The sequence below is a fragment of the Anguilla anguilla genome, chromosome 10, assembly GCF_013347855.1.
Source record: "Anguilla anguilla isolate fAngAng1 chromosome 10, fAngAng1.pri, whole genome shotgun sequence".
Taxonomy (NCBI): Eukaryota; Metazoa; Chordata; class Actinopteri; order Anguilliformes; family Anguillidae; genus Anguilla; species Anguilla anguilla.
In genome coordinates, this window is record NC_049210.1 from 23,546,201 (window position 1) to 23,572,169 (window position 25,969).

At 45.8% G+C, this 25,969-nt stretch overlaps 1 protein-coding gene across 4 annotated transcripts in view; it reads left to right on the forward strand.

Annotated features, from left to right (window-relative positions):
• The window catches only part of LOC118206293, a 130,636-nt gene that overhangs the window by 10,284 nt on the left and 94,383 nt on the right, over positions 1-25,969 (forward strand). For 3 of the 4 annotated variants that reach the window (XM_035378785.1, XM_035378788.1, XM_035378790.1), the window contains exon 2: positions 23,240-23,295. In XM_035378785.1, coding sequence (XP_035234676.1) covers positions 23,258-23,295 — 38 coding nt within the window. In that variant the 5' untranslated portion in view covers positions 23,240-23,257. Of the gene's footprint in view, positions 1-20,557; positions 20,810-23,239; positions 23,296-25,969 lie in introns of all 4 variants that reach the window. The other variant, XM_035378786.1, reaches the window with a different exon arrangement.

The following is a 25,969-nucleotide window of genomic DNA, read 5'->3' on the forward strand; positions in this document are numbered from 1 at the left end:
TGTGGTAGCTCTGCAAAAACATCTGCATTAAACTCAGCAACAGCTAAGCCATATGTTTGCTGATAGACCTAGCTGACATTGTTTTCTGGAGCAAAACCGAAGCGAATAGAACAGTATCATTGATACTGCCTCTGTCTCCATCTGCTGAACATAGATGAGATTTCATCATTGCTATGTACGTATTACTGCTCAAAATATTACGGTTATATACACGTTATTTTTGAAATTGAGTATCTTTAAATAGGTTTGTGGTGTTATATAATGTGGATATTTCACACTGTAATGTAAGCATTAGATGGCAGTGTAATAGTTTTTGTGAAGCATGCGACAGTGATGACGTGAGAGTTGGAACATTGCCAAAACGTGGTGGACGGCGAAAATTGTTTTCATGTTGTCTCATCCCCATACAAGAAAACATACGAGAGTACAGGGTATAGAAATACACACAAGAGTTAAATATTACACATTTAGGTACTGTACCGCATTGTGTGACGATATTTTAGCATTATTTTTTAATCTGATAGCAATGTTTCATCTTAAACCTGGCCACTCTACCATAAAGGCCTGATTGGTGGAGTGCTGCAGAGATGGTTATCCTTCTGGAAGGTTCTCCCATCTCCGCAGAAGAACTCTGGAGCTCTGTCAGAGTGACCATCGGGTTCTTGGTCACCTCCTTGACTAAGGCCCTTCTCCACGGATTTATATCAGATTAAAAAAATAATGCAAAAATATTGTCACCACTGCACCACTGAACTCTCAAACGTGCATTCGACATTGTAATGAGGGGTTTATGCTCTGCAACCATACTATAATATCCCTCTCTATGCAGTTGTCGACAGACTATTTTTGCTGACGCAGTCTGATCACGTCCTGCATTGACATTCTAAGTCACCTGAGGGAGAGTTGCTCTTCTGTTATTCCTTACTATGAGCCCACGCTAGCGGGACTCACTTGTTTTACAGAGTGTGACCAGGTGGTACTGGATGGTGGTGAACAGAGACAGCATCACTCCAGAAGTCAGATGCCAAAGTACTTATTTACAGTGCTTCCCAAAAATCACCAATTAAAAAAAAAAAAACCATACATCTTACGCAAGGTACTGTACATTCCCGGGAAAACAATAAAAGGGCCTTCGTAACAGGTAGAATTAGTAATTAAGATTTAGCAGATAGCTTTAGCCTGATCACATTACCCAGCCTCACAGCACTGTTCACCGAACGAGAAAAGGAACCCCACTGAAAGAAACTGGCCCCATTATATACATTTCCCATAATTGGGCTAAACCATTCCCCAGGGTACTACAATTGACATAGCCACAATGGAAAAAAGTAATACATTCAATAACAGTTACAAATTACACCAATTCAAGTCATTTTAACAATACCATACTTATTTCTTTGAAGTTCTTCCTTGGACCTAATCAATCACATTACATCGAAATGTGTCAGCTCTCAAAATCTCGACACCCTCCCTTTTAATTATGTCTTCCATTCAACCCATAAATAGGCACGTGAACGACGCGCACGCACCCTAGTAACCCAGCCGACAGCTGAATGCGGAAGTGGAGGTGTTTGTGATTGAACTGTGAGTAAAATGAATGTTTGTACTGAAATGTAGGAAGGCATATGACAGAAACACGGATGGAATATAAAATGAACCTTGTAAAATAATGGGTACCGCATTATTTAAACAGGGGAGATGTTCGGTTGCAATAAACGGGAATGTGAGCAAATTATCGCGTTGCGTTTTATTTATGGGTATGACATTATTTAAACAGTGGAGATGTTCGGCTGGAATAAACAGGAATGTGAGCAAATTATCGCATTGCGTTTTATTTAAGAGTATGAACGAACACTTGGCTAGTTAACACGTGCGAGCTATTCACGCTCTTGGGGACTCGTGGGCTAGCGAAAAGGAACGGGGGATCATTTTCACACTTACTCATCGCACTAATGTGCAAGCATCACGGTCATTGTATGTGCACTTTCAACCACAATTTTTGACCCTATTTACTGATCTCTTTCCCATAGATCTAAATGCAGATGTAACTTTTGTCACGGTTCCTATTGAAACACTAGCCAGTTGATCAGTCTCTGTGACTGAAGCTCCTGCCATCTGTGCCCTGATAATGAACCCTCTTTCAAAGTAACTTTTCCTCTTGCCATCTTGATCCAAAATCGAGGTCAACTAGGCCTGCTCAGCATATTCATACATGCCACAGCATGATAGGATGTTAATTCCATCTTGCAGTACACCTGTATGGGAGCTGCATTTGTTATGTTTGTCCACTCGTTTTTCCCCTTTAAGTTGTCACCCAGCTATATATATATATATATATTGTGGCACCGTACTGGGTGTGACGGTGCAGGCGGGGCGGCACAGAAATACACAGACCGGAGGTTTGGGGAAAAATAGCCCAACAGGGCTCTTTAATCAAACCAAAGTAAGCACGAAAATCAAAGCCGTACTCAACAACAAAAAGTTTCTTCTTTAAACTAAATTAAAGTAAAGTAAAATAACTGAAATTAAAGTAGTGATGATCCGGAGACAGCTTAGGGGATCCCTATTTGAAGCGCGAAGAGGGATGTGGTCCCGCGTCTCCGCTGGCTCTGCAAAACAAGTACAAATTTACACACAGATATTTCGCCGCTCTGGTCTCGCCCGAAAACCCCCTCTGCTCAAGGGAGACAAAGGCCTCCTCTTAAGCTCCCAGCTCGTTTCCCTGGAGTAGCGGCAGCTGTGTGGCCTCATTGACTTCAGGTGTGATGAATGCCAATGAGGGAGTTGGGGAATTTCCCGGTTGCCGCTCTCCAGGGTCCTGTGGCTGGGCTTCGCAGAGTGGTGCTGTCCTGGGTCCTGAACTGCGAGCCTGGTGGTCGGTTTGAGCTGATGAATATCCGGCTGGGAGGGGCACTGCGGGGGCATGCCCCGATCCACGCCACATCCCTCCCCCCTAAGCGAACCGCCACCAGTGCTTGCCGCGGCCGCCCAGAGTGTGTGCAGGCGGGACAGGGCGTCAGCGTTCCCATGGAGCCTTCCGGGACGGTGGACCACCTCAAAGTCGAAGGGCTGGAGTGCCAGGAACCAGCGGGTCACCCTGGCATTGGTGTTCTTCTCCCGGGCCATCCACTGGAGGGGCGCGTGATCTGTAACCAGAGTGAACTTCCGCCCGAGCAGGTAGTACTGGAGTGCGGAGAGGGCCCATTTAATGGCGAGGGCCTCGCGCTCCACAGCAGCATACCGGGATTCACTCGGGCGGAGCTTACGGCTCAGAAATAACACGGGGTGCTCCTCATCGCCGTGTACCTGGGACAGAACCGCGCCCACCCCCGTCTCCGACGCATCCGTTTGGACCAGGAAGGGCCGGTCGAAGTCCGGGGTATGGAGGACCGGGTCCGAGCACAGGGCGGCCTTCAGGTCCTGGAACGCCCTCTCCTGCTCGGGGCCCCACAGCAGTTTCTCTGGTGACCCTTTTCGTGTGAGGTCAGATAAGGGAGCGGCTGTGGAGGAGAAATGAGGGATAAAACGCCTGTAGTACCCGGCCAACCCCAGGAAGGCACGTACCTGGGTCTTGGTGGCGGGCCGGGGCCAGTCCTTCACAGCCTGCACCTTCTTATCTTGGGGCTTGAGCAGGCCCCGACCGATGGTGTAGCCCAGATACTGTGCCTCGTTTTGCGCTATGCAGCACTTGGCGGGATTGGCGGTGAGGCCAGCTTGTCGCAGCGCCCCCAAAACAGCCTGGACATGAATCAGGTGGACGGCCCAGGTGCGGGAGTGGATTACCACATCGTCCAAGTAGGCTGCTGCATAGCGCTGGTGTGGCCGGAGTACGACGTCCATCAAGCGCTGGAACGTTGCTGGTGCCCCATGGAGCCCGAACGGCAGGACCCGATACTGGAACTGGCCCACCGGGCTGGTGAAGGCAGTCTTCTCCTTGGCCGACTGGGTGAGGGGGACCTGCCAATAACCTTTGGTTAGGTCCAGGGTTGTAATAAAGCGAGACTCACCCAGTCGCTCGAGTAACTCATCCGCCCGGGGCATGGGGTACGCGTCAAAGTCGGACACAGCGTTGAGACGTCTGAAGTCGTTACAGAAGCGCAGGGAGCCATCGGGTTTAGGCACGAGGACTATGGGGCTCGACCAAGGGCTGCAGGCCTCCTCAATGACTCCCATTGCTCTCATCCTCTCAATCTCCTCCACGACGGCCGCTTTCCGTGCTTCTGGGATCCTATACGGGCGTATGTTCACCACGGTGCGCTCTGGCGTACGGATATGGTGCTCCGTTAAGGTGGTACGACCTGGGAGAGGGGAGAACACATCACGGTTTTGGTCAACCAGTTCTCTCACCTCCTGGACCTGGCGGGGGCTCAGGTCAGCACCATATCGCACAGTCTCCCGGGGCGCAGGGGTTGTTTCTTCGGTGGTGAACATCGCCGCCGTTGCTGCTGCAGGACCCTCTACCCACCTCTTGAGCAGATTCACATGGTACACCTGCTGCGGTTTCCGGCGTCCGGGCTGGTCTACGCGGTAGTTCACTGGTCCCACTCGCTCTTTGACTGTGTAGGGTCCCTGCCAGGTGGCTAGAAACTTATTTTCAGGGGTGGGTACGAGTAGAAGGACACGGTCACCTGGCCGGAACTCTCGGGGTTGGGCGGGCCGGTTATATGTCCGCTGCTGGGCGCGTTGTGCTTCCACCATGTGCTCTCGCACCACTGGCATGACACTTGATATGCGGGAGCGCATCTCCTCTACGTGTTCGACCAGGCTCCGGTGCGGTGATGGCTGTTCCTCCCAGGCTTCTTTGGCGAGGTCCAGGAGTCCCCTCGGCCGCCGCCCATACAGTAACTCAAAAGGGGAGAAGCCAGTGGAAGCCTGGGGCACCTCCCGAATGGCGAAGAGCACATACGGCAGGACCTGGTCCCAGTCCTTGCCGTCAGCAGCGACGATCTTCCGGAGCATCCGCTTCAACGTCTGGTTGAACCGCTCGACCAGCCCATCCGTTTGCGGGTGATAGACTGACGTACGGAGATGTTGTACTCGCAGCAGGTGACATGTGTCCGCCATTATCTTGGACATGAATGGAGTGCCCTGGTCCGTAAGAATTTCTTTTGGTATGCCGACCCGGCTGACGAGGTGCACCAGCTCGCGAGCAATGGCCTTGGAGGTGGCGACGCGGAGGGGCACGGCTTCCGGATAGCGGGTGGCATAGTCCAGGATGACCAGGATGTAATTGTGTCCCCGGGCTGACTTGGGCAGGGGTCCGACCAGGTCCAGGCCGATCCTCTCGAAGGGGGTCTCTATAATGGGGAGAGGGATTAGAGGGGCGGGTGGTGGCCTTACCGGGGAGGTGCGTTGGCACACCTCGCAACTGCGGCAGTAATCCTCCACCGCTCTGCGCATTCCTGGCCAGTGGAAGCGGTCTGCCACCCGCTCTAGGGTCTTCTGCATGCCCAGGTGAGCTCCCAGGATGTGTGTGTGGGCCAGCTGTAGGACGGTGGCCACATACTGGCGGGGTAAGACCAACAGCTCCCGGACTTCTCCCCGTCTCGTGGTGTTGTAGTATAGCAGCCCGTGTTGCACCGAGAAGTAATTTGCTTCTAGGGGTCCTTCTCCCCTCTTTACCCCTTCAAGGACCCGCACCTGGCTCCAGCAGTGGCGCAACCGGTCATCCTGGACCTGCGCGGTGCCAAACTGTCCTTTACGCTGTGCCTGGGGAGGGAGATTGGACATCGTTAAGGGGGGTAAGAGCTCACCTTCCCCATCAGCTTCTTCTGCCACCTCGCTTACTCCAACCCGTTCTCCCAGCCAGGCAGAATAGGGTTGGCCTGATGGATGGACACGAGGTTTGGCTCGTCGGGGCCATGACCCGGTTCCCTTCCTTCGGGCTCTTCTGCCCCCCCTCTGGACAATTCTGGCAGCCTGGTACAGGGCGTCGAATTGCTCCGCCGCCAAGCAACTCCGTCCATGGGGCAAGCGAGCTGGAATGGGGGCCGGGTCGGTGGGCATGGACACATCTGAGGGCGACTTTCCAGAGGTGGGCAGCAGGGTGGGTATTTTCCCTCGGGCCTGGGCCGAGTCCGGTGGGGTCGGCTTCCGGTCACCTCCAGTCTGGGGACGGAAGAGGGAGCGCTCGGTCGGTCCTGCCTTCAGCATCTCTTGCGTGGCTTCGACTCGCTCCACCAGCTCCACCAGGTCCTCAGGGCTCTGTGGTGAATGCTGTCCGGCCAGCTTCTTTGCCTCATGCGGTAATGCCCGGAGGTACCGATCCATGGCGACCCGGTCGAGGATCTGCTCCACGGACAGGCGTTCAGGTTGGAGCCAACGGGTAACCAGCCTCCGGAGTGACGCCATCTGGCTGCGCGCGTTGACCCCCGGTTGGTAGGCCCAGGTGGTGACCTGTTGTCCAGCGGATGTGGGGGATACACCGGCTCTGGCTAGTATCTCCCTCTTCAGCCTGTGGTAGTCCCGGGCTTCTGCTGCGCCCAGGTCTTGGTATGCTTGTTGGGCTTCGCCGGTGAGGAAGGGAGCAAGGGTGTCTGCCATCTCCCGGGGATCCCATAACTCGCGCTCGGCCACCCGCTCAAAGGTGTGGAGGTAGGCCTCCACGTCGTCGGCTTCAGTCATTTTTGTCAGGACATCCTTAGCCTTCGTCCTGCTACCCGGGAGCGGTACGGCCGATGCGCTGTGGGCCTGGACCACCTCGGTGAGCCGGATGACCTGTTCAGCCATGACCTGGGCAGCATGTTGTTGTCCCAGGTTAGCCTCCACGAGCGCCCGTAAGAGGTCCTCCATGTCGCAGCTAAATTGGGGAACACACGACTAATGAAAGAGGGGGGGGGGGAAGAAACAAACAAACCAAAAAAAATTTTTTTTTTTTTTTTTTTTTTTTTTTTTTTTTTTTCTCTACCGCGAGAACGAGTGTAATACTCGAGCTCGGGGTAGTTAGCTGCAGTCTGCTATTACTCCGTGCCTATGCCCGCATTCTCCACCACTGTGGCACCGTACTGGGTGTGACGGTGCAGGCGGGGCGGCACAGAAATACACAGACCGGAGGTTTGGGGAAAAATAGCCCAACAGGGCTCTTTAATCAAACCAAAGTAAGCACGAAAATCAAAGCCGTACTCAACAACAAAAAGTTTCTTCTTTAAACTAAATTAAAGTAAAGTAAAATAACTGAAATTAAAGTAGTGATGATCCGGAGACAGCTTAGGGGATCCCTATTTGAAGCGCGAAGAGGGATGTGGTCCCGCGTCTCCGCTGGCTCTGCAAAACAAGTACAAATTTACACACAGATATTTCGCCGCTCTGGTCTCGCCCGAAAACCCCCTCTGCTCAAGGGAGACAAAGGCCTCCTCTTAAGCTCCCAGCTCGTTTCCCTGGAGTAGCGGCAGCTGTGTGGCCTCATTGACTTCAGGTGTGATGAATGCCAATGAGGGAGTTGGGGAATTTCCCGGTTGCCGCTCTCCAGGGTCCTGTGGCTGGGCTTCGCAGAGTGGTGCTGTCCTGGGTCCTGAACTGCGAGCCTGGTGGTCGGTTTGAGCTGATGAATATCCGGCTGGGAGGGGCACTGCGGGGGCATGCCCCGATCCACGCCACAATATATATATATATATATGTGTGTGTGTGTGTGTGTGTGTGTGTGTGTATGCATGCTAAATAGATACAAATTTAAAGGGATACAATACATGAACAAATGGTTCTTCGACGCCATTCCCCTTATTCACCTCATGCCCATGTTGAAAACCAAAACGAGGCAAGAGGGTACGATCCTAAACCGGAAGTTCCCCAACAGTGACAGAGCGGGCGGAATAGGCATCAATCATCATGGCATTGCCCATGTGGTCAACAAACCTTTCATCTCTGGATTCAACATTTGCTAGTTAGCTTGTTAGCTAGCTAATATACCGTAACTGGACGCTACAACGTTACAAGCTGATGCTAGGCAATGTTAGCACATATCTAACCACACCAGACTGTTTCTGTTGAGTGCTAACATTAGCTTCTTTTACCGATAGTCAAGAGGAGCGAGACACTCATTAGTGTGAGAGCTTGGTCTTTTCGCTCAATGCAAAAAAACTAGGCTCCTTACAACATTCAGTTATCATGATTGTGGATAAACTGTTCAGTTTGCAGAGTGGTGCCACTGCTAGAACATATCCGCTTGCTAAATGTTCAAACGTTCATTTTGATCATTCATATCAACAGTTCACCTTTCCCTGCTCGACTAAAAATAACATGTTATTTGCAGTTGATGTGATGTCTAGCTGAAAGTTTATTGGAATCATCAATCAAAATAGCTTGTTTACAATGTGTCACAAGCAAGACAGGGCTGGGTGCTACTGTTGATTATTAGCGTAAATAAGTGTTTGAGTTCGTTTACAGACATGGGTTGCTCAGTTCACAGAGCGGTGTATGTAGGGTTGAGGAAGGTACTCCTCAAATGTAACTTAGGTGTTACAGATCACTTGCCTGCTTAAAACTAATCAGCAATGTCATCCACTGGGATGCTCAAACTTAGTAACATAATTTGATTACTTTTTTGTGAGGGAGGGGGGAGTGTCGGAGGACCACACGCAACTGTACAGGGACTCGAAAAGCTTATCACCGAGGTGATAAGCCACAGAGGCTAGAGGAAACGAGGAAGGGGGGAAATAAAACAGAACGACCGGAGTGAGAACTCCAACTCCCTGTCAAGCCTTAAAAAACGGCCAAACCGAAAACAACCCTGTAAAAACAAGGGCGAAAAACAGAGAAAGAAAACACTGAGACGCAGCTCAGACCTGAAACAAGAAAAGGAAAACTTGGGGTCGAACATCGAGAAACCCAAGAACGTAAGACACAGCTTAGTAAACAAAGAAGAAAAGGTAAAGCTCTAATGGTCTGCCGGCACGAAGCCCAGAATCACAGACCGAAATACAAACCTTCTAAGGGAAAATGCTTCTTGAGAAGCAAGAGAACAGGAGGTTTTTTAAACAGGCTCTGAAATACCTTACCGGCTCAATGACAACGTAAGGTGACACTAAAGCAAGGACTGAAAGTCAGACCACGTCTTAAATAGTCTTGCAAGACGCAGGTGGATGAAATCACGGCATAGGGAGGAATAAATGAAAACAGGTGTATCTAATGAGGTTGTAATCAGGCCAGGGGAGCCCTCAGGTGGCCAAAGACGGGACTGCACCCCAAACCCATGACATTTTTGATACTTTTAAATGTCTCTGCCTTCAAAATCTAAAGCTTATTTCAATAAACAACTAATTCTAATTTACAGACTGTTGTCAGATTACTGTGATACTGTTACATGCAGTTATTTCCCAACCCTAAGTTTTAGTACAATGAGTGTCCAAGATATTAGGTACCCTGCAAGCTCATAGGTGAGAATGTAAAGAGCCCACACAGAATATTTCTACTGTGCACACAAACAAAGGAGGAGGAAACCCAAGGGTAACAGAAAATCATGAGCTTTATTATTACAAATTCATGCAGCACCCAGCCTTGCACACACAGGTATATCGGACACAGACTGAGTCCTATACTCCCCTCCAGGGCCACCCACATGGGCCAAAAACAGGTGTATGAGCAAAAACTCGCCAATCTAGACCACCCCACACAGAAATTACATTCCCTTAGGAGTGCAACTTAACACTGCACTGCAACTCACACCGGAATTATAACACTTCCGGGCACAACACACAATATTGCACCGCAAGCGAAATCACTTTCCACAGCAAAATTACACGTGCTATCAGGGCACATATGCAGTGGCACTTGAGGATCTGGCTAGCTCACTCAGCTGCTTTCCCCACCCCAGTACTATGGCTCTCAGCTGCTCTTTTAAAATCAATAACATTTAACATAAACCTCACGCGACCTAGACCAGTGGTGTCAAACTCGTTGCCATGGAGGGCCGTGTGTATGCAGGTTTTCATTCCAGCCTCAGATCTTGATTATATAATTAGTTAAATTATTTGCTGAATTAGGGATGCAGGTTTGTGCACAATGGTGACCCGACGTCTATGGTGACCCGCATTGTCTAAATAAAAATTTTCTTATATTCTGTGCTTCAATGCAGTTAAACGCATATGGCTGATTGAGTAATTGGACTCAATTAAGGCAGCATTAATTGGTTGGAATGAAAAACTGCATACACACGGCCCTCCATGGCAACGAGTTTGACACCACTGACCTAGACAAAGACAAACACTCCAGATGAATACGTCTTTAAAACCACTTAACTTTCCCAGGTTTCGAGACCCTCCCCCGGGGTCTGAGCCTCGGCGCTGGTCCGGCTTCAGTCAGAGTCCACTGTGGGGGCGACCGCCAGTCCAGTGCAGTGAGGCGTCTCCCCTCGCAGCAGGAGAGCCTCGTCAACAGGCTGGAGAGCGGATAAAAGCACTCCTATATTCCCACTACCACTACCTCAGCCCTGCCTCGCACAGGAACCTCGCCCTACAACCCGCTATCTATCTTCGCCGTCGGCAGCCCTAAACGGCATGCGAACGGCAACCACCCTCCATTAATGAGTACAGAAATACGACTAGCTCGGCTGGGCTTCCGCCCTGTAACATTCACCAAGCTACGCTCTCCAGAACGCCAAATGCCCGCTCACACTGCTCCTTTCACTCCTCTGTTCCTCTAAGACATTCCCCCCCACAGGTGCAGTCACTTACTTCCATCATCTCAGGTGCAATCACTCACTCCACCCTCCCTGGCACACAGCGTCACTCACTACAGTATCATACCTGATGTCTAGAACAAACCAACCAACTTAATATGTGACTGTGATGCTTTCATTGCTGGAACATGAAAACGCCAGATGTACCTAATTAACTGCATACTCAGTGAAACGATGGAAGGTTTGACCTCTATAAGATTTCTTTCTTTTGGAAGAGGTACATTTGGGAATGCAGCAGTGAGGCGGCATTGCTGGTATCCAGCAGTACAATGTTACTTCTGTCCTCCTCAACCTCGTTTTGGTTTAAGATGGTGACGTAGGTAAATAAGGCGAATGGGACATCCCTGAGCCAGGGACATACTATATGGTCCAAAGTTCAGCCTGGAGGCCATCGCCTGTCTAGACCAGGTACATACAGCTTCCGAGGATTGAAGTCATGATCTTTGCAACACAATCTACGCTCTAAGTATGCATCCACGACTTCGGTTAGACTATGCATGAACTGTATTTTGTTGTTCTGGCAGCGCAAATTTGCTCTGTAGGCTACCTGCCGACCTCAGGCGAAATAAACATGGTTAAGCTGCTACCTGCGCCGCTTATGTTTATTCAGTCGCAACACTTTGATGGAGAAAAAAGTTGATGAAGAAAACTATTTATATTAACTGAAATAAGATCAATAATGTCCAATGAAATATAAGGTAATGTCCCATTATTAGTGTCAGTAAGGCTGCTGTAAAGACAGCCATTAAACCTGTCTTTTAATAGCTACCTGTGACGCCAAATTTTTTTTCTTTGAGTTGGAAAAGTTACCTGAGCGAGCAACCCATGTGGGGACGGGAACAGGAATGTTTTCTTAATCAAGACTGGGGGGTGAGGTAACTTGCTCAGGTATACATTTTTGGTATTTAAAATGGCAAATTTTAGTGTTTAGCGCAGTGGAATAAAACGTAGCTACTAAGTGTCCATGGTAACTTACGTGTCCATTAGCATGAACTTGAAATTTAGTTTCCCGATTTTGTGCTACATGCCTAGGCTACTGTGAACTAGCACAGATATCAAAGTTTGTCGACTTAATAAAAATTTAAAAAACGAAGTTCAGCACCAGTGCTTGCATTAAAACAATAATGTTCGTCAGTGACCGCATTTGTATAGGCCTATTTCACAAGATGGCGACCAAATTATTATTAGTAATTACAAGCAGGGGTTAAATTTTGATTTGGGAGGTGGGTGGACCTTGAGATCCGGTGGGAGGTGGGTGAAGAAAGGTACAAACCAATGAATGTTTCCGCTCAAAATAGTTGTATCTTTAATGTATTGTGCACATAATTGTAATTAAGGAAAACAATGTTTTAAAAAGAATGTATACTATTGATGCAAGCTTTTACGTAAAATATTTCAAGTTTATTGAGTGTCATTAATGCTGAGAATTTTTTTTACCCACGAAAATAATCGGTCATCCTCCTCTTTTGTCCTCCCTTTCTTCCACCTTTATCCATCTTTCTTATCAGCGGCGACTGGTGAGCTGAAAATTGGTGGGACGCAAAACTTTCCTTTAAACTAATCATTGATCTCAAACTGTTTTAATAAATTTTTAGTGATTAACAAGCATGCAAATGATCTGACTAAGCAATTGGAAAGGGACACACAGCTTCTTCGCACTGTGTTAGGGAGATTAAATGATAAATGCGATTTAGTAAAAATCCGTTTTAATCACTAAGCAGTGGCAGAATATTCCCCTGATTTTCCTTGAGTATCAATACAGTTAATCCACAGAATAGGCTACTCATACTATCATAGCCAGCTCTCCCAAAATAGGCAGATTTAGCGAGTAGCCTAGGCCTTATAGCATACATTTATTTTCATCTGCAGTACGAAATTGTGCACATTTTTAATCAACATTATTTGCGAATACATGCACTTTATTTCTCCACACTCGTATTCATGGCAAATATCTGCAATGCGTAAATTGTAAACAAAATTGAAGTGCAGGTTTTGTTTTGCTGGTTATTCTGAAAGCTAACACGGTAGATAACAGACTGGTGTACCTTGTTTGTTAAGTGTAGACTACTTGGTGAATAAAACAGATTTTTAACAGATAAATTGAATTTATGATTTAATCCCCCTAATACGGTATGAAGACGCTGTGTGTTAGGCTACTTGCCATTTGATTAGTTTGATCGTTGGAATGCTTGATAATAAAGGAAAATTACTAATGAAAACAGGTTGAGATCAATGATTAGTTTAAAGGAACGTTTTGTGCGCCCCACCAATTTTCAGCTCACCAGTCGCCGCTTCTAAAACATTATGTAGCCCTATGTGGGAAATATTCAATCTTAGCTTAGCTGCTGACCAGCAACCTGATTTTGCTCAAGCAAAGTTGCTGTTAATAATAGCCGGCATTCGTGGGGGCTGTTTATTCATCTCTCTTTAAAATGTTGCACAGATGAAATTACATGTTAATGAAATTACCTACCGCGTCCGCTTCCAAACAATCAAGACAATCAACAATATTTTCTGTGCCTGTCTATATAAATGACTGTTCCTCCTGAGTTTTTTTTCTTCGGATTTTTGATTGGTTGAGTGAGTAACTGGCTAGAGGGAACACATGGACTGGAGCAAACGAAAAATGGACTGGATTGTCATAGTTATTTGTAAAAATGCTGGTCAAAATTATTTATTTATTTACCAAAGGTGGGTGGACGCTGTCCACCTGCGTCCACCCCCAATTTAACCCCTGATTGTAACTAAAATAAACGTGCATCTGCAGTTTCAACATTGAATATCCAAATATGTGCTTGCTAACAAGCTAGCTGGCTAACGTAGCTACGTTAAACGTAATTTGCTAATCATAACATAAAATATAGCTAGCTAACTGATTTTATGACATTCTTGAGTAACAAATACCACATGACTGAAACTGCATTAGTTCTCAATGAATGATAAAAAACAAAGGAGTTGGTAGTGGACTCAGACTTTTGGACCCAACTGTATGTGAGGAGAAAAGTTTGAAATCTAGTGTAATCTCATTCACAAAGCAGTAGCTAACTAGCTAGCTATCTTAATGAGTTAGTTTAAGTTAGTTTGCAACATTATAACACAGTCATGCTACCTAGAAAGCTTTTTTTCTTTTTTTGGAGTACATCGGTGGGAAAGCTGTGAAAGGACAAATAAGGCTGTTTCTTCTCCGAATTGCTACACAGGGGAATGCTACAAAACTGGTTGCTCTTCGTCGTTGCCATTGTTTTGGTGGCAGTTAAGATAACCGGAAATGAGAGACCCCTACATCCAGTTTACATACCCGGAAATGTTAAATAGGTCAGTCTTGCAATAATCACTTAATAATTTCCTGACAAATATTCGGCAACACTTGCTTTGGTGTCTGATTAGAAAACTGATTGTTTATTATGTTGTACATCGGTAATTGATCATACATCTGATTCGTTCATAGCCGTGGTGTATTAACCATATACCACGGCTATGACGTCTAATTCCTTTGCACAATTCAGTATTTACTCCACGTCTGACGAAAAAAAAATGTTAGTGTGCACGTTGCATAGCAACCGCCTCACCTCACACTATGTGCAGGCAGCCAGGAGGGCCTACTTTATTTTGAACATTATTATTTACGAATAAAAATGATTTAAATTGGAGTGTCTATTACTTTCATGTTGCCATACTTGGTGACTGTTTTATAAAAGCAATAGCTCACTTCAGGCCATGATATATGGTTATTGTGGCCTGTCGTGAGCTATCCGCTTGTTAAGTTGTGACGTATCGACCTTCCAATAATACTGTTTTCGGGTCCAAGCCTCTCCTGCGTTGGCTGAGGCTCTCGTCTTTTCAACATGCCGCAGTGCTGTGTCCCTTGTTGTTCAAATAGATCTGAGTCCAAAAAAACTATTCAATTGTCATTCTACCACTTTCCTTGCGATGAGAAAGAGAAGAGGAAATAGCTGCACAGTTGATAATTAAGTTACAATTCTTAAATGAAGAAAAACAAAGTTTGGCGCCAGTGGGTGCTAACATTAGCTAGCTGTTTACATCCTGTTCGTACCTGTCCTTATCAGTTTTCATTATGCATATACATTAGTGCACAACCTGTCTACATTACAGTTTATCATTATCACTATCACTTATCACTATCATTATCATATGACATATCACACCTGCTACCATATATTCTTATCACTGTATTATATGTTAGGAATAAACCACGACGGGCTGTCCCGTTATTGGAAAATAAGGGTAGTTCTATTTACACCGTTGTTAAGCAAAAACCTCTGGTCATTAATTCTATGAAACCAACGATTCTATCAAGAAAAAATAGTTCCTTCATGTTTTATACCATACAATTAGCACCAATTTTGGTCATTTTTGCCAATACATTATTTAAGAAAACTACATGAAACCATAACTCAATCAAATTAATCTCCCTAGCTCTGTCTCGCTTTTTAAAATGTTGCGGTCTCATAGTGTAGACACTGCGTTTTTCCAAGACACTCTGAAACTGGGTTTGAATGCCAGTTAGCTTTATGCTAACACTTATTTGCTATATTTGGTAGTCCAGTAGCCTATGCTAAAACAGTTCGCAACTTCGGCTATCTATCGTGTTTGACGGCTTGTCAGTTGTGTACATTCCGTAATTGTCTACCTGGGCCATGCTTCACGGATGTGACAAAGCTAGTATAATCCCGATTTTGGGATAAACACTGCAAAATTTTCAGTTTCACGAAGCGAATTAAGAGTCTTAAGGTTTTTTTGCTGGATAACATACAACACACGATGAAATCACACACACAGAATTTAATGAAATTAACCATCATTGTAAGACTGGCATTTCGAAACGAACATGTTTTTAGCATTTAAGAGACCGACAAGAGCATTTAAGCCAGTGGTTCTCAGAATCGGTCCTGGGGGCTCCTTGCGTATATTGGCTTTTCTCCATTGGTTTTGATGATCTACAAGAAAACAATAATAATTAGAAATTCAATGTACATTATTTTTGCCTTCATGCACCAGGTGGAAAACTTGCTCGACAAAGTACGTTGTCATATTTACACGCCTGCAGATCAGTTATTAAAATACTTGGTAGATTTGTTAATCACCGCTAACAGTGTTAATTTTTATTCGTTTAACAGTGACTTGTGAACAATCGGTCAGCTAGCATCACCCAGCAAGTCAACACCACAAACGGCGATGGAGTAGCAGTTACTGGCTCATTAACTGACTGTGGCAAAAACCTACAGTGATAACTTGCTCGGTTAACAGCAGGTCTACCAGATAGTTATATGAAAATTAGCCTCTCTGATTGATTGACCATCAGTGTAGTCAATGTTCTTCCCCTGTGGTTCATATTGCTAATGCGTGAGCTAACCACGGATAGCCTACCTAGCTCACTCGCAAGCTGATATGCTAGCTAAGCATATTCGTTTTGCTGAGAAACATAAATTGAAGATAACTGAATATAATTTTATTATTAATGTCATACATATAACGTGATTACATGACACAGTACAGTCACGGATGGAAATTAAACTCCGTAAACATTTGATAATATATTTTAAAACATAACGGCAGACAGTCAGCTAGCCTCGAGTTCGTTCTGCAATCGTTCGTTCAGGTTGATGGGCTTTTCCACACCGGACTGTCAATCACATTGTAAAAATCACAGAACCGCTTAACTCTATGGTTTTGGCTCCAAATCGATAACATGGCCGCGCCCGGCATTGAGCTTGAAAATGTGTTTTAGAGACCTACGGATAGTCAATGGGTGACGTCATAGTAGCTTTGTCCATATTTTTTACAGTCTCTGATTTAGACCCTTTTTAACCCTCAATGGTGCCTCACTAAAGAAGGAAGTCATTGTGAAAAGGTTCACAGGTTCGGGATCTGGAGGAGCGTTTGGACCCGGAAATGGCAATGTCACGTGTGGTTGTCAGACTTAACAAGCGGATTGCTTAATCATAGTAGGGAGGTATATATATAAGGAAATATACAAAATTAGAGTCGATAAAGCTATTAAATCGTTTCAAAAGTGCACTGACTGTCACGTTCGGGAGGGTATGACCCAGACGCAGAGTGGGAAAAAACACAGGAACTCAAAAGGAAAGTTTAAATAAAGACATTTACTACACAAACAAACAACAAACAAAAGGGCAACGCTAGAAAAACTCAAAAGACCGAAAACAGAAGAAAATCCGAAAGTCCAAAAACATGTAGAACAGAACAGGTAGGGCAGACACAGACAGGCAGAAAAGCACGGGCAGCAACACATGCAGAAACATAAAGGAAGAAACACAAGGAACCAGACACAGGAGGGCACAATTAACAATCAAACCAGGACAGGGTGGGAAACAATAATAAAATTATTGCATTATTACAATTAACCAACAGGGGAACGGGCAGGACACAAAACACAAAACACAAGTGCCGCCATCTGGCGGCCCAGCAAGGCAAAACAGAGACAGAAACACAGAACCATGACAATACCCCCCCCCCAAGGGACGGCTCCTGACGTCCCAGAAGGCCGACCTGGGAAGGGAGTAAAACAGAGGGTGGGAGCTAGAGACAAGACAGAACTCAGACTGGGGTAGAACAGAACAAGGAATTGGACAGGAACAGTGTTACATAGGAAAAGACTGACACGCGTATACGGTTCGGTTTTAAACACCACTGCCCTTTATTCGTCTGCCACCCTCATAGCTCCACAAAACTCCATGCGTAACGTAACGTAATGCATATGACATCACCAACTGGATCTCTTACCCAATGTATAGTGAACTCACAGCATAACCTATGTTATCAAACATAACATTTCTCCCCCCCCCCCCCCCAAGAAATAAACAGCATGGCCAGGTAGGCCGTAACACCCCACTTGAACAGACCCATATAACTATGTCCATATGAACTGCTAGGCCTGGGGACTAAGCATGGTAGGACGTGACATAATCCCGCAAGGTAACAGGCTGGGTCCTGGCCCGCACCGATCTGGGCTCCAGCACCACAGGCTCCTGGTGTGTTGCCGCATCCGGTACTGGAGTAGGAGGCGGGCCAGGGTCAGTGCCCATGGTGTGGAGAGACGGTGGTCAGGCTTGCGCTGTAGCTGCATGCTCGGAAAGGGGAGCTGGGACTTTCTTTAGTCTGCTAGCGTGCCATCGCGAGCCGTCATCGACTGGGTACAAGGAACTGGACTCAAAACACTGAACTGACCAACCCACAGACACAGGAATTGACTGGACTGAAAAACACAGACACTGACTGGACTCGAAAACACAGACACGGACTGGACTCAAAAACACAGGGAACAGACAGACACCGACACGGAATGGACTAACACACAGACAGGGAAAGGGCTAACATACAGACTAGGAACAGACTGATGGAGACAGGACACTGAACTGAACGCGGACAGAACACTAAACTGAACAAAAACAGAAACCAGACTCAACATAGAGACTGGACTGGACTGGACAAAAAAAAACACGGAACGGACAGACACGGACCTATGAACAAGACAGGGAGACTTAACAATGGGACAGACAGAGTGACAAGCAGGCGGGGAGGCTCACGGCTAGACCAACGGACACACAAAGGGACAGACAGACAGGGAAGGAGAGGGGGGAACCCAAAAACAGGCACAAGGACTGACAGATGGGCAGACAGGACAATAAACAGGCAGATTGACAAACAGACAGACAGGAAGACAGGCGAGTAAACACACTGGCCAATGGGTCGACGGCCAGGGGGCCAGACAGACAGGCCAACACACTGACTGACAAACACACGGGCAGACAGGCAGGCAGGCAGGCAGACAAACAGATAAGGGGGCAGGTGAACAGTTAGGGGAACGGACAGGCCCCAGCCCCAGGGGGAAACGCCCTCCAAGGCGTGGCTGCGGGAAAGTTTCAGGGCTGTTGGACGGATGAGGTCTCTGGGCCCTGGGCTGGGCCAGCGACGGCTTGGGAGCAATAGGGGATGTGGGCATGCTGGGGCCCGGGAACACTGGGCAGACCAGACAGCCCCTCCGGGACAACGGCGGAGCAGGCGGCCCCTCCGGGACAACGGGCTGGGCAGGTGGATTCTCCTGCGGGACAGCGGGCTGGGCAGGTGGATTCTCCTGCGGGACAGCGGGCTGGGCAGGTGGATTCTCCTGCGGGACAGCGAGCTGGGCAGGCGATTTCTCCTGCGGGACAGCGGACTGGGCAGGCGATTTCTCCTGCGGGACAGCGGGCTGGGCAGGCGTTTCTCCTGCGGGACAGCGGGCTGGGCAGGCGTTTCTCCTGCGGGACAGCGGGCTGGGCAGGCGGATTCTCCTGTGGGTTAGTGGGCTGGGCAGGTGGCGGAAGCTTCTCCTGTGGGACAGCGGGCTGAGCAGGCGGCAGAGGAGGCCTCTGCTGGAGACTGGGCAGAGCAGGCGGTGGCGGCCCCTGCGGGAGACAGGGCAGAGCAGGCGATGGCAGCCCCTGCAGGAGACTGGGCAGAGCAGGCGGAGGTGGCCCCTGCGGGAAACTGGGCAGAGCAGGCGGAGGTGGCCCCTGCGGGAAACTGGGCAGAGCAGGCGGAGGCGGCCTCTGCGGGAGACTGGGCTGAGCTGGCGGAGGCGGCCCCTGCGGGAAACTGGGCAGAGCAGGCGACGACGGCCCCTGCAGGAGACTGGGCAGAGAAGGTGGCGGCGAACCCTGTGGGAGACTGGGCAGAGCAGGCGGAGGTGGTTCCTGTGGGAGACTGGGCAGAGCAGGCGGCGGAAGCCCCTGCAGGAGACTGGGCAGAGCAGGTGGTGAAGCCTGTAGAAAGGGGGGCCAAGCAGGCAGCTCCTGCAGGACGCGGGGCAGAGCAGGCAGGGGACAGGAAATGAAATGTCATTCAAATTGCAGTCAAGCCCTCTCTTGTCATCATCCCGATTGTTCAATTCCGATACGTCCAAGTTATGCCGGCAAAGAGGCTCTCCAAAATGTTTTCTGATCAGGCTAGACCAGTAAATCTAGTTTGAACAAGAATATTTTTGCATGCAGATCTTAACCAATATGTTGTCTACAGTGTGGCATAGAGTGTTTTAGTTTTACGAATGGGTATTTTTTTTAAAGTACGATGAAATGGAGACATGCGCGTTGTAAATTTCAACAAACTACTAGAATAGAATGCCCATCCAACCTGGACATAACTTCTGTTGGCTAGATCGCTGGAATTCCTTGTTTTTACAAGGATATTTTCGCATAGATATCTTCACCATGGTCTTGTCTGCAGTGTGGTATAAAGTATTTTAGTTTTACAAATGGGTGTTTTTTGTAATTACGACGAAAACGGGAGACCTGCGCCGTCTCTGGATTATGAATCCCCAGAAATCTGTTGATTTGCAGAGCATTCGGGACTTGATGAAATGGAGCTGTTCTTCCCATCACAGGTTGAAAACAATAATGGTGTAACAGGTCCAAGTCAGAATCAAGTGGTGTCCAACTGTGGGAGGGGGAGAAGGACACCCAGACGGGTGTGGCAGGGGACAGGGTGAATCTTTCAGCACCCACTTTGAGCCTGGTCTGTCATTTGAAAAGTGTGCAGCATTCTAATCAGGCTCAGGATTGTGCTGCGACCCCTCTGTGGTGTGATGCTTCTGTTTGCCAGCAGAGGGAAGCATGCACCACACTGCATGTGAGGCACTGTTGCGATGAACTGTTACATAACTTTTCACATGATGGGCATCAATATATATGTGGTTCATAATTGGTATTGCTACTGATAGTGCTGCTACTATATCTAGGCATGAAAATAATAAAACAATAGCAGTACTTATTAGTAGATACAATGGCATCAGTTTTGGTAGTACAATGATATTTGTTTGTACAGATCTAAAAGTTACGGTAATAATAAAAAATCTTTTTACATTCTCAGAGGTTAAAAGGTGGAGGGAATATCATGTGTGCCAGTGCCCTGGGCAGTGGGGCACGTGGAGACAAGTGCAGGGTGCAGTGGGTGAAGGCCCTGAGACTTGTGTGGAGGAGGAGGCCGCCCGCCTGCGTGCGGTAAAAGACTTGACACTTAGACGGACCCCAGGATTAACCAGGCCCACTGTGTGGCCTGAATGCCAGTCCTAGTCTGCCTCCATCAGCGAGGACCTCCTCTGGGCCAGGGAGCCTCCCACAGGTACCAGATCGATCTGATCAATCCAAGAAAACATGCAGCTACGTAACTGCAGTAGTCACACACTTAAAGAAAAACTGATACTAATGCTGATCATAGAGACAATGGTGCCAGCACAGATATGGGCTCAGGAGTTTAAACAGCATTAACTCAGCAGCAGGCTACTTTCAGATCACCTAGGTCATCACAACTTGTCTCTGGACCTACTTCTGACTCAGCTGTTCTCTGTAACCTCTCATACTGCATGAGTCAATTCCACTGTTAGGCACTAGATGTTTTACTGCTCCCTGGACATCAGTGGTCAATTGACTTATCGGGACTGAAATTCAAGGGTAGTGTCACTAGGCATGGGTCAATTTGAGATTTTGATGGTGTGATAACCTTCACCAAAAGAATTTGACAGAGCACTCCTGTAAATGTGAAGCCACTCTACACCAGAGCTTTTTACAGGTTAGGTGACCTTCCTCCTGTAAGCTGTGGTCAACTTATTCTAGTAACCAAGATATTCCCATACCACTTGACTTCTCTATCAATGGGGGCTCAAGAGGTAGGAGGGGGGAGTTTGGGGGTTCACCTCCTTTTGTCATGATAGACAAGGCGGCCATGCGCACTGCATCCGAATTACCTCAGGCTTTTTTTACATTCATCCACACTGATCGCTAATGGTTAGTAGATACATTATTATACAGTGGGCTCCAGAATTATTGGCACCCTTAATAAAAATGAAGAAAAAAGGCTGCATATAATAAATTACACAGATAATAATCTATATGTTATGTTCAAACATATGGGAAAACTATATACTTTTATTTCAATACATTTACTCTCATTCTTTAATGTTTTTTATTAAGTAATCAATTTTTTTCTGAAAACCATAGGTGCCATAATTATTGGCAGCCCTAACAATTATTGTAAGAAAAATCAAACAAAATGAAAGTGGCAATACAATTTTACTTAATTTAGTTAATTAAGATTGGTTTGTTTCTTGCAGTCAAGAAGTTTAAAATGGCACCTCCATACCAACTAACTCTTTGGAAGGGTGGCACGAAGACAGCCCTAACTGGGCACAATAAACAAAACCAAGAATCTGGAGTTTGCCAAACCTCATTGGAATTATGACTGGAAGAGAGTGCTATTGTCAGATGAGACCAAAATTAAACGTTTTGGACATACACACCATCGACATGTTTGGCAGCAAAAGAGGAATGCATACAGGAGAAGCACCTCATACCTACTGTCAAATATAGAGGTGGGTCATTGATATTTTGGAGATGTTTTGCTGGCAGTGGTCCCGGGGCACTATTTTAGATTAATGGCACAATGAATTCAACAAAGTTCCTGGCAGAAAATTTGGTTGTCTCTGCTAAGAAGCTAGGACTTGGTCCTAGGTAGATTGTCCAGCAGGACAATGACTCCAAGCATACATCAAAATCTAACCAGAAATGCTTAAGTTAAATCACATCCATGGTTTCTAATGGCCATCTTAGTCTCCAGACTTAAATTCCATCATAAACCTGTGGTCTGAACTGAAGAGGACGGGGGGGGGGGGGGGGGGGGGGGGTCCATAAGCGCAAACCCAAAGATATCAATGATTCTGAAAAGTTCTACATGGAGCAATGGTCAAAAATCCCTCCAAATGTGTTCTCTAACCTTATCACAAATTATAGGAAAAGATTCATCTTTGCCAGGGGTGTTTTCACAAAGTATTAAACCAGGTGTGCCAATAATTGTGGAACCTGTTTTTTGGGGAAATATATATTTTTTATTTAAAAAATGTAAGACTTTGGTTGATTCCAATGAATCATTAATCATGCACACTAGTTTACACGTGTTTTTTAGTTTAGCATTTTTTTTTAGCATTTTTTGTGCATATTTATCAAGGGTGCCAATAATTCTGGAGCCCACTGTATATCGTATTGGCAGAAAATTGGGAAGTAAGGGCACATCTCATGTCTGTGGTACACATTACAAATACATTATTCAGGCCTCTTTGTGAATAGAGATTTTAATCTTAAAAAAAGCTCATACTGTTGGAACATTATGAGGGGAAATGTTTTGGTTTTGGAACCGTGACTTTTTCATATGGTGATATATGGTATATATGAAACCACCCGTGCCTAAGTGTCACTCACAGATGAGTGGTTTCCACCTAATTATGAAATTGAGGCACATGAAAATAGACACCTGCAGAGTCTCAGGATATATTTTTCCTCAATTTGATTCAAAATAAAAAAGACTGACTGCTTACAAGAAAACAGTAGTTTACAGGTTAGCACCAATATAACTGCTTGCCACTGCCTGCAGTTTTGATATGCATGTGTAATGATACCAATGTGTTGAGTGTTTGCTGTGTGTTGTGCATGTGTCTAGTGCGTGTGTATATTGTTCACATTTTATGCTTACAGTTGTGACTCTGTTTAATATATCTTACAGAACTGGAAGACAGAGGACATGGTATCAAGCACCACTGCTACCACAGTCCATTCTGGGTAAGAGTACCAACTAGATAAACTGCAATGAGCCACCATACAGGGGTCATTTAAGGCACTTGCGATGCTTGTTCATGAGTGCCCACATCATAAATCTTGGAGATCATAGTCAATGGTTTGTTATCATGTCTGTTGGGCAAGTCAAAATGAGTGTAAATTGTGTGGTTGGTGCGGCACCACCCAAGTCTATCATTAATGTAAAACACATACCTCCACTTTTATCTGGTTTGGCCTAAAATTACATTTTTTTAAAACTGGTAAGTCTCAGTAGACATTACCAAAATGAAAGTTTAGACAGTTAATATTTTTCAAAGGAACCCCAGAGATTGCTCTTTTTATTTTATAATCTCATAGCTTTCACACTGTTGTTCCAGTGAGCCTGCGTTGTAAGTGGATTGGCATGGGCATTCTGGGCAATCATAATCTAATACGTACACAAATACTGCTTTTCAATCTAATACGTAAACAAATACTGCTTTGGGGGATAGGGAAGGAGAAGATTAAATGAAAATAAATTGGGGATGTTGGTTATTCACATGCATGTTTTTGCCATTCGACAATCCTTCTTGAAGTACAAGCAGAAAAGCAGGGAAGAAAAGTTTTTCTCCAAAATAATCTATTCCTGTTCAGTGCTTATTATCCTAAACCCCAAGCTCATATACTTAATGTGCAGTGGTTTTGATCACATTGTCATTAATGCCATTCTAAGGCTGAGCTCAGTCAAATCCATGGTTCTTCAGGCTGCTTCTCACCCCTGTTGCAAATAACAAGAAAATATAATTAATAATTATGTTACAAAGTTAATTGCTGTGGAGCATTTTATATTGTCTACAGATATTCAATAGCATGAAAGTCAGATTGAAGATTCCACATTTACAAATAAATTAGTTACGCTCAAACACCAGCGAGAGTATATATACCCTCCAAAATGATTCACATCTTGATAAAAATGAACAAAAAGGCTGTATAATACAGGTAAGGAACTATATTCCACTCAGAAAATCTGAAAATTATATAATTTTGTATTGGTACAACTGCTCTGAGAAAAATATTTTGTATTATTTTTTCCTCCAGGAACTTTTGTTTCATAATTATTCACACCCCTAATATAGTAAACTCCCACATAACTGACATCAATGGGACCTGAGCAGAGGCAGGTTCTTGAAAGGCTGGACAAACCTGCAAAAACTGAATTCATCCAACACTGTTCTGAAAATTGGCAATACATGAACATTGGGCAACAGTAAATCAAATGATAAAACTGCAAACAAATTCATTACATATCAAAATTCATATTGAAATTGCATCAGCCTCCATACTTAATCAAATATAATTTTACCTGCTTATCTGCTTATCTCTTAGGTTCCATTGAAGTCAGTTATGCCTGGGTTTACTGTATTTGCAAAGAAGTAATAACAAATATTAAATTTTATATAAATAGCTATAGTCCCTGTTCGGAATTCATGATGTTTTAAATATATTCTTGTTTTTGTGTATCAGTAAATATGCCGTAATCTTTGTCCCAGAAAAACCCCTATTTCTACTGTGTAACTCTTTCCTTTCTTTCAATTGTTTACTGTAGAGTGAATAGAAATGGGCAGATACTGGCTGCTTGTTGAAGAAAGACCCCCCCACCACCCCTGCAGTGTGCTCCATGTCTATTTTTTTCTTTAATCTTTTAGCCATGTCTCTGAGGTACAGGGCTTGTCGTGTCCTACAACCAAAATCCGCTCCTGGTAACGATGAAAACAAAAAAGAAAACAGGATTTAAATCTGTGGATTGGTTTGAAATATTTTTTGGCAATGAAGACAAGCACCATCTGTGTATATTACCTTCTTTATTAGGGGTGCTTCTATTGTGATTCTCACTGCAGTGGGTTCCTATTCCTTTTGAGGGGTGCTGTTGGATGTTGTCGACCGGAGGGGGGGGGGGGGTGGGCACAAGGAATTGCATGTTATGCATTCAAACAACAAAGAGCTTCTCGTCACATTCATACTGCTAATTAAATCAACCGGCAGTAAATTGCATTGGAGAAATTCGCTGTTTCAACTCATCGCTACACAAAACACTGCACAAAAAATTTCTTGCTAGTCATTTCGGTGTCACCCCCCTCTGATGGTGTCACCTGGTGCGGTCTGCACCCCCCGCACCCCTCTAGTGACGCCTCTGCCGAGACTCGCAGACTCCCACAGAGGGGTCGCTCACTGTTCCTGGTGGGTATGTGTGTGTGTGATACATTCAGAAATCTCTGTAAATTACACACTGTGCCTGGCTGGTAGTGACTTGTGTATATGCTAATATACCGTAATACATCTCTGTATTATTTCTCAGGTAACTTTCTAACGTTCTGTTCATAAGACCTACAGCACCTTTCAACACAAAAAACAGGAAATGACTGCACATAAACATTAAATCTTTGAACACCTAAGGTGTTTGTTTCTTTAGCATTCACCATGGTGACCTGTACTTCTTGAATTTCATAAATCTATGTATACACCTTGTTACTTTACTGAGGAAAAGCTGCATACCTTTCTTCAGAGTAAAAATGATGTGCCTTCTCTGGAACTCAAACAGGCAACCCACTGCATATATCTTTGATAAGTGTAATATACTGTTGCATTTATTTAAAGTGATTAGATAAGGATATAAGTGCCATGCAGTTAGATCAGGCCA